Below are 12,464 nucleotides of genomic sequence, written 5' to 3' on the forward strand. Positions count from 1 at the left end.
GCGATTCTGCCCCGAGCCATGCAGACCCCTCCGGGCAGAGCCTTTATCCACAGGTGCAGTGCAGAGAGGATCTGGCTACAGGTCCAGAGCATCCCCTGAGCAAACAGCCGAGCATCCACCGAGACTCCCCGAACTGAAAGGATGAAGCTACCCCGTCAAACCCTTCCCGGGAATAAAGTCCCACACATGCACTCCAGGGGGAAGGGCGCGTGCAAGAGACCCTCTCCCTCCCCACGGGGAGCCAGCTGGAATATTCCCTGGTAAAGAAACGGCATCGGGAGCTCTTACCTGCTCGGATCTGTATTCCCAGCTAGCAGCACACCTACAGCCCCAGGCTCTCAGGGGGCATCGCGGGGGTGCAGATTGCTGCAGGTCATGGGTGTGTACAGCCAGAAGCAAAAAAAACCCGACCCAAAACAACCCCCCCAAAATCCCCCAAAAGCCACAACATGACCCAAATGAGAGCCCTGCAACGGCTGTCTCGTTACAAGCAAGATGAGATGAAGGAGGGGTTTTTACTTGCTCTGAGGCATCATATGGAGCTTAATCACAGCAGTTACGTATTGGGTTCTTTTGGCCTTCAATCAAGTGTGTCATTTCGGTGGCAGCTGCCTACGTGATGCCAGCACCCTGGGCGCTCCAGTCCTGTGCCAGCGCCGGCCTTGTGCAGCTATTCTACAGCTCAACAGCGGGCAAATTCCATTTCCCAGGCTGCGGGAAGCTCCTCCTGTAGTCCAGCGAGCCCTTGGAGCCACGCAGGATCACACACCTCTCCTCCGGCACCCAGAGCCCGGGGAGCCGCTCCCACCGCAGCTCCCGTCCCGCTCTCATGTCCCGGCGCAGCCCATCCGTATCCCGAGGACTCTCCCACTCACCACTCTCCCAAAGCCACCGGGAGGGGACACAGCTCGCCAGGCGCCCCGCGGGTGAGCGCGGCACGGCGCTAAGGGGGAGGCAGCTGCTCCATGGAAAACAGCGAAACTTGGTGGGTGGGAAAGGTCTGAGGAGCTGCTGAGTAGCCGAGAGCGGCTCGCCCAGGAGCCGGCACAGCCCGGCAGCTCGGCCCGCCCCACTGCAGCCCCGGGGCTGCTCGAGGGGGCGAGCAGGAGGCGATCGCTGCAAATCAGGTGTTAAACCTGGCGATTGAATCAGCAGAAAGCAGCCGGGGCTGGGCCCATCACAGCTCCGAGCCGGGGACGGGCACGACTCTGCTCGGAGCCTTTTGGTTGCCGACAGCGGCATCAGGAGGTGTTTGGGGCCAAATTCCTCCGTCAAGTGCATTTGTTGGGTTTGACAGATCCATTAGGACCCATCCGTTCGAACCGACGGCCGATGCTCCCTGTGCCCTGGGATCTGGGATCTCCACCCGTGTCCAGCTCCCCGGGAGCAGGACACCGCAGGGACACCGAGCTCTCATTACATCACCCGCGCTACGGACGAGCGGGGGGCCAGCAAATGAATAAAAAAGGTTTTCTGGGCAGCCGAAGTGCTGTTGTGCCGCTCCATGGCAACTCCACAAACCCGCGTGTGAGCGCCCACAGCCGCACACCGCCCGAGAGGGGGGACAGCCGCGAATCCATCACACCGCGGGGCTGGGTACCGAGGGGAGGAGGGGATGAGCATCCCGAGCATCGCCCCCCGCGCACCCCCGCGGCCACCCGCGGATCCCCCGCCGGCATCGCTCGGCTGCCGGCCCGTCTGACCCGGCTGGCAAGGCTGGCTGAAGCCCCAACAGGTTCCCCGTGGAGCTGCGGTGCCCCCGAGCCGGGGAGGGGAGGGCGCTGCCTGCGCGCAGCCGGCTCCCTGCGAGCCCTCCCCTCCTCCCCGCCCGGCCGGGGGCAGCCCGAGCTCCCCATCCCTCGCCACCTCCTCACTCACCTCTCCACCAGCCGCCTCCTCCGCCACAGGTTTGCTCGGCTCCACTGGTCCCCCCCCCCCCCCCCTCCAGATCGCTCCCAGACGAGTAATTCAAAGGAGGATGGAGGGAGGAGGCACAGAGAGATCTGGGCGGTGAGGATGGCGGAGAGAGAGAAAAAAATAATATAAAAAAAAAAAAATCGAGCAAAGGGATGAAATCAAATCAAACAAGCGAAGAACCGGACCGAGATGAGGCGATGCTGGAGGAGGAGGAGGAGGAGGAGAGCGGCGCGGCGCGGCAGCCCCGGCTCAGCGCCCCATGGCCCCGCAGCCCCGAGCGCAGCCCGAGCCCCGCCGCGCCGCGCCGCGCTCCCCCGGCCCGGCCAGGGACCACCCTCCGCCGCCAGCCCCGCGCCGCGGCCCCCGCTAACCCCTTCCTCGCCGGGCCTCCCCGCCGCCTCCTCCTCCTCCCCATCCTCCAGCCCAGCCGGCGATGCGGAGCGCAGGGAGCGGCTCCGGGCCCGCCGCCCCAGGCCCCCGGGCCGGGAAGGGCACGGCCCCGATAAACCCAGCGCCGGGAGGGAACCGCTCCTGTGGGGCCGAGCCCCTCAGGAAGTTGTGTCTCCGGGTCTCCTTTCGGCAGGGAGGGGGGTTAAACTGCCAGTTCCTTTTGCAGGAGCACAGAACCTTTGGTTGGAAAAGACCTCCAGGACCAGGTCCAGTCACTGCCCCGGCACTGCCAAGCCCACCACTGACCCATGTCCCCACGTGCCACGTCCATCCCTCCAGGGATGGGCACTCCAGTCCTCCCTGGGCAGCTCCTTCCAATGCCTGAGCACCCTTTCCATGGGGAAATTTCCCCAAAATCCACCCTGAGCCTCCCCTGGCCCAGCCTGAGGCCGTTCCCTCTCCTCCTGGCCCTGTTCCCTGGCAGCAGAGCCCGACCCCCCCGGCTGCCCCCTCCTGTCAGGGACTTGTGCAGAGCCACAAGGTCCCCCCTGAGCCTCCTTTGCTCCAGCCTGAGCCCCTTTCCCAGCTCCCTCAGCCGCTCCTGGGGCTCCAGCCCCTTCCCAGCTCCGTTCCCTGCCCTGGACACGCTCCAGCCCCTCAGGGTCTGTGTTGTCCTGAGGGCCCAGAACTGGACACAGGACTGGAGATGCCCTGGCAGTGCCAGCACAGGGGACAATCCCTGCCCTCACTGCCCTGGTCCTGCTGGCCCCACCATTGCTGATATTGTCCAGAATGGTCTTGGACTTCTTGGGCAGCAGCAGTGGAGAAGAATCCACATCTGCAGGTGTCTCCTGTGCTCTGTGTGCACAAACTGTGCTCTCCCCAAACCCAGGGCCCCCAAGCCAGGCCAACCCCCACGGGATGCTGGAGGCAGAGGAGCAGAGCAGGGAGATCCACATCGCTGATCTGGCCGCTCCAGGGAGCCCCGGATTTCTGCCCTGGGAAAGAGGCAGTGCCTGAAGGAGCTCCCTTCCCCGGCTGAATCCCCCCCACAGCCAGCAGATCCCTTTCCTTCCCTGCTGCAGTCACCTTCAGCCTGGTACCAGCACTCGGTGGAGCTCGCTTGGCTTCCCAGCTCCCTTTTGGAATGCTCCTGAGGCACACAGCCCTTGGATCACTGCCTGCCACCAGCAAAGCCCTGACCCCTCAGGGACAGCTGGGCCAGGACGTTTCCAGTGGGGGGAAGTTTAAGTGAAACCAATTTGGGCTGAAAGCAAGCAGAGATGTTGTGCTGGGGAGAGCAGCTGACTGCAGGAGAGGCTCTGATGGGAGCCCAACACAGCTAAAATTGCCTCAATTGGATCTGGAAAACAGCCTGGAGAGACACCCGTCATCTCCAGCAACACTCCCACAGCCGTGTGAGCATCAGACAAAGCCTGCAGAGTGTCGGTTTTAGGGCTCAAAGGTGTTTAATTCACATCTTGTCTCCCTTGTACTTTTCTGATGTAAAATCCTTCCTGTCTCCTTCCCTTCAGCCTCGTGGGTCACCGTGTTCCCCATGCTGGGATTTTCCTGGGATCAGAAGGAACATGATCTGCAGCTCAGGACCCGGGGGCAGAGGGATTTTGGCTTTCTCTGCTCCCTATGCAAACTGTAAACCCCATCTCCAATGATATTCAACCCTTTTTGCTCCACCAGCTCAGCTGTCCTGCCCCAGGGGGGGATTTCTGCATCCCACTGCCCTTCTCCCAGTGCCTGGACATTGCCTGCACAGAGATTCAGGAATTGAGCCATGCTCCAAGTCCCTTAGAAACCACCAGGGCTGGGCTACATCCCGCAGCTTTACCATTTTTATGAAGTTATTGGCATTCCTGTGCTCAGTGAGAAGAGAATCCTTGCTCCAGGAGCAAGGCCCTCAGCACCAGCAGTGGAAGGTGAGTGATGGCACCAAATGTTGTTCCATCAGAATGAGATGCAGATCAGTCTCCTCATCCTTTTACTTTTCGTTCCTATTTCTTCCCTTGATCCATGAGGAAACTTTCACCTGCAGCTCCCTCATCTCCATCTGGGCTGCCTGTGTGAGTAAATGGGGGCAAGCCCCCTCATTTGGGATTGTTATTCCCTGCCTTTAGCTAATTTCCTTCCCTTCATCTCTGGAAAACATGAAGCAGAAAGGTTCCAACCTTCATGGCTGAGAACAGCAGCTGGAAAATCCAGCAGGCTGATGTATTTATTATCAAAAATAGTGAAAGGACGAGTCCTCATTAATCCCTGAATAGATCCAGAATATCTCCAGGTTGTATCCACATCAATAAGAGCAGCCCACAGCTCTTCCCCCTTTGTTTTTTGTTAGAATACAGAGCTGATCACTGCAAACCCTCTGGTTTTAAGGTGTCCTGGGCATCTCCGGGGCCGGGGGTGGCAGAGGGACAGAGCTGGGATGGAGCTCTCCAGAAGGATGGGGCTTCCTCGGGAATCACCCTCAGGATGTTTGGATTGCGCTCCTGGAAACGATACAGGCGGGGACAGTAAAACCCCGGCGTGACCGAGCACACGGCGGCAGCAGGGCGGGCTGCGGTCATCCCTGCCCGGGGACACCCACCGGGGATCAGCCCTGCCCTGGGACACCCGTGGGGGATCAGCCCTGCCCTGGGACACCCGTGGGGGATCAGCCCTGCCCGGGGACACCCTCCAGGGATCAGCCCTGCCCAGGGACACCCTCCAGGGATCAGCCCTGCCCAGGGACACCCTCCAGGGATCAGCCCTGCCCAGGGACACCCTCCAGGGATCAGCCCTGCCCTGGGACACCCGTGGGGGATCAGCCCTGCCCGTGGACACCCTCCAGGGATCAGCCCTGCCCGGGGACACCCTCCAGGGATCAGCCCTGCCCAGGGACACCCGCGGGGGATCAGCCCTGCCCGTGGACATCCTCCAGGGATCAGCCCTGCCCTGGGACACCCGCGGGGGATCAGCCCTGCCCCGGGACACCCTCCAGGGATCAGCCCTGCCCTGGGACACCCGCGGGGGATCAGCCCTGCCCGTGGACATCCTCCAGGGATCAGCCCTGCCCGGGGACACCCACCGGGGATCAGCCCTGCCCGGGGACACCCTCCAGGGATCAGCCCTGCCCGTGGACATCCTCCAGGGATCAGCCCTGCCCGGAGACACCCTCCAGGGATCAGCCCTGTCCAGGGACACCCTCCAGGGATCAGCCCTGCCCGGGGACACTCGCCAGGGATCAGCCCTGCCCGGGGACACCCTCCAGGGATCAGCCCTTGGTGTCATTTGCCATCGAGCCGCTCACTCCAGGCAGGCCCGTTCCGTGGGGTCCCCCAGCTCGGGGGTGGGGAGCAAAGCCCCCGAGGCAGGGCAGGGTCCGTGTTTGGGGTCTGGAGCCCGGCGTGGGGCGAGAGCGCCGCGGGTCCGGCAGCAATAAATTGGGTGTCCAAGGGGAGGCAGGGCAAGCCCGGCTACGGCTCCGGGAGAGCTGGGTGGCTGCAAAGCATCCCTTTCAGCCGAATGGGAGGCCTGGAGGGCCAAACTGCCAGGTCCCTCAGAGGGGAAAGTCCTCGGTGGGATTAAAGGGCTTTGCTCAGGTAGGGATGAATGAAAAGCCTGGAAAATCAGGAAGGCCGTTGGAGGGGACAGCTCTGCAATCCTTCCTTCCCCCCAGTGCTGGGCAGGGGGGCTCTGCCCACTCCCCTTTGGAATGTCCTGGGAAGCAGCCACTGTCCCCCTCCCCGCAGAAGGCTCAGGAGCCTTTCACGGCCTCACAGATCTCCCAAGTGGGAGAGGTTTCCAACTTGCAGCCCACATTCTCAGTATTGCTTAATCCTATCCCATTATTTCTGCTGAAACACTTGGTGGAAGGAGTACAATTGCTCCCTAGCCTGGATTTTTGTGTTTTAATGGTGCTGAATTATTCCAGGAGAAACTTTTATTTTTCCTTTTCCTCCACCTCGCTCCTGCACTGGATGCTTTCTCCTGGAGTTTAATTAGCGCATTTCAGAGTGGAATATTGAGATTAAATCACTGCTGAGCGAGCTCTGCTCCAGGATTGATGATCCTTGGGCACAGCTCTTATTGGAGCTGCCAGCCTGGGCTATGGATTTATGGATCAAGAGGTTCTTTGGGCCGGGAGCGAGCCAGCGGTGCCACAGCGGGCTGGGGACACGGGCCAGGCTCTCACACAGCCCAGCCTGGCACTGCCCGCCTTTGTCCCCTCCTTCAGCCACAAAAAGGACGGATGAGGGTGCTGAGGGTGATGTGAAGGTGGTGAAGCCCTGACACAGAGCAGCTGGGGCTGCCCCTGGATCCCTGGCAGTGCCCAAGGCCAGGTTGGACGGGGCTTGGACAACCTGGGACAGTGGAATGTGTTCCCGTGACAGCGGTGGCACTGGATCCCTTTAAGGTCTTTCCAACCCAACCGTCCTGGGGTTCAGTGATGGGCAGAAAGGGGCACCCTGCAGCCCCCCCAGACCCCGAGTAGGGTGTCCCACGCCCCGGCAGCGAGGCTGAGTGCAGCAGCACCAGCACATCGGCATCCCCAGCCCCGCCACCTGCCCGGATCCAAGGGCTCATTCCAGCCTGCTCCAGAGCCTGGGGCTGGCTGCAAACATCAGATGTAGGCACAGGTTTGGCACCGGGCCAGCCCCTCTCCTGCTGCCTCAAATGCCAGCGTTTTGATTCAAGCTCATCTGCAAATGCTAAAAAAGCTGCAGCTTTGCAACAGAGCCCACCCTGGTGGAGCTCATCGAAAGGAGACCTTGAGGGAGGGGGGAAAATCCCAAACGGAAAGTTCCTTTTAATCGTTTTATCTCACCCAGCTCAAGGTACTGACAGCATTGGCACCCACAGAGATCTTGCTCCCAGCTGAGACTCCAAACACTTGAGGCTCCCCTGGGGCCAGGGGATACTCTGTGGACAGGAATTTTGGCCTACGCCTCTTGCAGGAAGGCTCCTCATCCCGGGAGCTCGTGTGAGGGGGGTTATCCCAAAAAACCCCTCCAGCAATGCCCACGCAGGAGAGAACAGCACCTCCTGTCCCCGCTGCTGGGGCTCTTCTCGTCGTTCAGACAGGGAGGCTCTGGCACTGCTGGAGCAGAACTGGGGAAGGTTCCCCCCTCCGGAGCCCACAAGGCTCAGCCGAGTGCCTGCAAAGGGCAGAGAGCCCCAAGCCAGCCCCAAATTCCCGACGATTTCAGCAGCCAGGGCTGGGGGGCTCCGCGTGTTTTGTTTTGCTCTTCGAAAGATAGCCCTGTAATTTCGTGACTCACCCATTCTCCAGCCTTTGTTGCTTTTCTTTTTCAACATCTTTAAGCTGTTTGTGGAGAATGTGCTTATTTTTAGCCTTCCCATCAGGGAGAGGCATCTGAGCTGCTTCAGGGGGAAGAGCTCCATTGAGACTTTGGTGTCTGGGGTGTTAATGGGCAAATTTCCTGCTGGGCACAGATCTCCTTCCCTTTGCTCACTGAACTGGGAGCGGGGAGGGATTTTCAGGCTGCGCCCTGTGGGGGTCGCGGGGTGCACCGAGGTCTGAGCTCCTGGAGAGAGGAGGAGGAGGAGGAGGAGATGGATGCAGGGAAAAGCAACAAATGTTGGGCCATCAGGAACTAATGGGGGCCCCAGGATCTCAAATCATCTTTATCAAAGCTGCAAATCCCCACCCATGCCCCAGAAATTCTCTGTCCCATGGCACAGGCTGGCAGCAGGGAGGGCAAAGGGGAGAGCAGCCCTCAGCCAAGAGCCAGCCCCCATTTCTCCCCCACTGCAGCAAAACATGAGGAGTATTTCTGCTTAATTCAGTTATTTTTTTTAAAAAGCAGTGTTTTTATTTGAAAAAAAACCCCAAAGTTAATTTTTTCCCAGAAAATTGACAAAACAGAAGATGCTTTTTGAGTTAATGAATAGGTTTGGGGTTGGGTTGGTTTGTGAAGCCTGACACCTCCTCATTTCGGTTTGCAGCTCCAAATTCTTGTGGGGAGCTTTAAAATGAAAGGAAATTTCAAAATGAAAATTGGCTCTGTAGCACTCCGAGCCAGGCATCTGACCAGAAAAAAAAAGGGGAAAAAAAAGCGCCCAATCCTGCCTGCTTCTTTTTTTTTTTTTTTTTTTAATTTTAATTAAGTCAATGGAGAGTGGAAAGGCCTCAAATGAAAACCACACAGGCCCCAAACGTCTCCAAGGCTCCAGATGTGAATTCCTGCACCTTCTGCTGGCAAGCACGACCTGGCTGTCCTCCAGCACCCAGGGCACAGCCCCGGCTCAGGAACGAGACCAGAGACCCAGGGATGTCCTGGAGAAGGTCAGGAGGTGGCTCCAATCCATCCCTGGAATGTGGGGTCACACAGACCCGGGCTGAGCTCTCAGGGCACGTCCTATGGGCTCTTTGCTTTACCCCGTGGCGATGGCTGGGGTTTGCCACCCTGTGCCACCCCCTGTCCCCACGTGTCCCTCGTGCCTGGGCTCAGCCTCAGCACGGCCCCAGAGCCGCTGCCAAGGAGCTGCTCCCCCAGCCAGCCCCGGGCAGGGCTCCTTGGCCAGCTCCAGGGAGCCTCTTCCAGCCGCATTTGTCATTCTCTGAGAGCCGCAGTCCTAATGGAAGGCTGGAAGTGCTCCACGGCTGCTGGCTGTCACCCCCAGGTGTCACTGGCAGGGCAGGGCCATCCCCGCTCTGCATTCCCCCCCAGCAGCCCCAGGAGCAGCTTTGGAGGCTCCTGGCCATGTTTCACCTCCTGGCACAGGTGCAGGGCCCAAAGCAGCTCAGCCACGAGCCCGGAGCTCTCTGCTCTGCCCTCTCCACCCCACAGCTCCGTGGTGGCACAAAGGACTTGGCATCCCTGGAGGAGCTGGTGTTCCCAAGGTACTGCACCTTCTTCTTCCATTTCCTTAAATCATGGAATCAGAGAATCCCAGAATGGGTTGGGTCAGAAGGAACCTTGAAGCCCATCCAGTGCCACCCCTGCCATGGGCAGGGACACCTCCCACTGTCCCAGGCTGCTCCCAGCCCCAATGTCCAGCCTGGCCTTGGGCACTGCCAGGGATCCAGGGGCAGCCCCAGCTGCTCTGGGCACCCTGTGCCAGGGCCTGCCCACCCTCCCAGGGAACAATTCCTTCCCAATATCCCATCCAGCCCTGCCCTCTGGCACTGGGAAGCCATTCCCTGTGTCCTGTCCCTCCCTGTGAAAGTCAAGGAAGGTTTTTGCATTGCATATCTAAAACTTTCCATGAACCACAGGGAAACCTCCAGGGGGACTTTGGGGTGAAGCCCAGGGGGGCATCCCAAGTCCTGGATGAAGCCACTGATGGAGCAGGTGGGGAACACACCTCGGCTGAAGCCCTGGAGAGCTGGATTCCCTGGCCAGGGGCTCGGGAACAGCCCCCCTGGCAGAGCTGGCTCAGGGAACGCCAGGGGCGAGGCAGGAGGACGGATGTGCCCAGGCTGGGGGGAACAGTGACCACAGGATGGGTTTGTTCCATTATTTCCCAGGCCAGATGCCCCAGCTCCCCATCCACAGTCCGGAGCCGTGAGCTGGGAGCTCCTGTCCCAGCAGTGGGGGCGTTTCCCAGCGCCTGAGCAGGACCGGGGACAATCCGGCTGAGTTAATCACCGAGTGCCTGGGCCCAGGAATGCAGCGGCTTAAGAGAAAATCTCACTGTATTTTTTTAATGAAAGCCTTTCTGCAATAGATTCAACCCAGAAAAACCCTCCTCAGCCCATGGGTTGCAGTGCAGGTATGAGCCAAATACATGGCGAAAAGGAGATAAACACCGTGTCCTCCTCCTGCATGGCCGCAGGAGACTGATCCCCCGTTTAGAAAGCCAATAAAAATGTATTTCTTTTAGAACAACTGCATCCACGGCATATTGTTTCTCTGAGAAAAAAGCGTTAGTGACTTTGAACTCCTCCAATGCCATCTAGAACATATTTTTTTTTTCCCCAAAGTGTCTCGAAAGTAGCAAAAAATACGAAAGAATTAATGACTGTTAACAGCTGAAACAGATGGTCTGCGGTGAGTCCCCACAGCCTCATGCAACTGTGAGTCAAGCCATTTTTCAAAATGGTGAGGAAAGAAAAGTAATAAAAAGCAAATCGATTTCCAAGGCTACCAGGCTTCCAAAATTCCACTCGGACTTCCCAGGCGCGAGGCAGCAGGAGAGGAGGGGCTGGCTCGCTTTGGACCCACCTTGGGCTCCAGCCCAGAGCCCCTCCGCCCTCCCGGGAGATGCTGAGGGTTTGTCCGCCTTCAGCGCTGCCTGGGGTGCGGTTCTGCGCCGGGGTTTGGCCCAGGGATCCTCCCCGCACACGCGGTGTCCCCAGCGCCCACCCCCGGGAGAGGAGCGTCCCTCCCTCCCTCCCTCGCCCGGCCGGGAAGGGAGCGGGGAGGAGAAAAGCACTTGCCAGGAGGGGAACTCTGGTTGCCTGCTCCGCTGCGGCGGCTCCTCCTTCTCGCCGGGAGCCTCATCCCCGCGGCCTCCTTCATGCTTGGGCTGCCCCTCGGCCGGCTCCTGGATCAGCCCCATCAGGCAGGCGAGTCGGCGCGGCCCGGGCGCTGGGCGAGCTCATCATGGGCACAGGCGAGCCCGGAGTGCGACTCTGCGGGCGAGGAGCGACACAAACTTCAGCACGCACGGCGGGGCTCATCATTTATTTAACTCAGCCCCTCAATAATTCATGCCAGCCGGGGAGCGGGACAACAATGGCAGGAGCGCGGCAGCGCCGGCGCCGCGCGGCCACATCTGGAACAGATGTTCATTCCCGATAAAAGCGGGGTTTGCAGGGAATGCGCAGTGCCTCGGGAATGGCGTGCTCTGGGACACAGTCCCGCTCCTGCTGGGGGCACCGGCCGTGTGCCCGTGCGCTGGCAGTGCAGAGCTGGCACGGAGCGGATGCAAGAGCCGGGGCTGGGACAGCTCAGACCTGCATCTTCCCCAGGCATTCCTTGGAAAGGCTCCTCCAAACATCCACGCGGGCTTCCAGGAGCCCCACCCCGGGCAGGAGCCCAGTGCCACCAGTGCCGCCAGTGCCGGCCTGGAGCGCTTCGCTCGGGGTCCCTGCAGCGTCCCCACCTCTGTGCCACGAGGTGCCACCGGCAGGGGCTGGTCGCCGCCCGCGCTCCCGGGATGTGCGGGCACAGGAGGAGGGGCCGCGGCCGCCCGTGCCCGTGCCAGGTGTCCCTGCAGGGCACCACAGGGACCCCCGGGGTGTCCCCTCAGGGAGTGCCACTCCTCCAGGCGTGACACACAAACCCTCCAAGCCTGACCATCCCCTCTGTGCTATCACCGAGCTCCTGCCCGTCCCCACAGGGCCCTGCTGCCATTGCCACCCCGCGGCCACAGCTCTGCTTCCTCCCAGTGTGGCCATGCCAGGGTCTCTCGTGGCTCAGACCTGGCTGCCCCCCGTCCCCATTCCCTCTGGGGCATCACCCTGTGAGGCAAGGAGCGTTTGAACAACGCTCACAGGCACTTGGTGTGGTTTAGGGACTGTCCTGCACAGGGCCGGGAGCTGGACTTCCACGATCCTTGTGGATCCTTGCAGCTCAGGATATTCCATGATTCTCTGGCCCTTCAGCCAGGCTCTCACTGTGCTGTAACAGGCCCTTTATTCCTCGCCCTTTGCTGGCCCCGATGACCCCGGGTGCCCCACACCTGCCCCTCGCTGTCCTTCCCGACAGCGGCTCCGTGCCAGCCCCGGTCCTGCCGGCGCCCCGGGCCGTGCCCTGGCTGTCCCCTCTGTGCTGTTCCCTGCCCATCTGTCACTCGCCAGCTGGCCTCGCTCTCCCTTTGTGTGGAAGGAGAATTGGAAGCAACAATTTCTTTGCCTGCAATTGCACAACACCTCAAGCCCCTGAGCTCTGACCCAGACTTCCAAGGTGTATTATTATTAATTATAATAATTATTATTCATTATAATTATTATTATTACTCACAGCACTGTTATCCCAGCCTTCTGAGGGCACCTTCTTGATACAGTCCTTACATTTTTTGGGCTACCTCCCTTATCCCTGTGCTTTGCAACACCTCCTCTGATATCTGAGCTCCACTCTTTGGGTAACACAGACTTACAGATGACTTCCAGCGCAAATTTTCTTCCTGAAAGGAAATTTTCCTCTTGCTCCTCTTCTTAAATGTGAACCTTGCACTTTACCCCGACAGCC

General features: G+C 60.0%; 1 protein-coding gene across 4 annotated transcripts in view; it reads right to left on the minus strand.

Annotated features, from left to right (window-relative positions):
- The window catches only part of CALN1 (calneuron 1), a 147,362-nt gene that overhangs the window by 117,561 nt on the left and 17,337 nt on the right, over positions 1-12,464 (minus strand). For 2 of the 4 annotated variants that reach the window (XM_032129883.1, XM_032129884.1), the window contains exon 2: positions 10,709-10,903. In XM_032129883.1, the coding sequence (XP_031985774.1) occupies positions 10,709-10,830 (122 nt within the window). In that variant the 5' untranslated portion in view covers positions 10,831-10,903. Of the gene's footprint in view, positions 1-288; positions 835-1,878; positions 2,058-10,708; positions 10,904-12,464 lie in introns of those variants that run through there. The other 2 variants (XM_032129887.1, XM_032129886.1) reach the window with 2 other exon arrangements.

The sequence above is a fragment of the Corvus moneduloides genome, chromosome 20 (genome assembly GCF_009650955.1).
Source record: "Corvus moneduloides isolate bCorMon1 chromosome 20, bCorMon1.pri, whole genome shotgun sequence".
NCBI classification, from domain to species: Eukaryota; Metazoa; Chordata; class Aves; order Passeriformes; family Corvidae; genus Corvus; species Corvus moneduloides.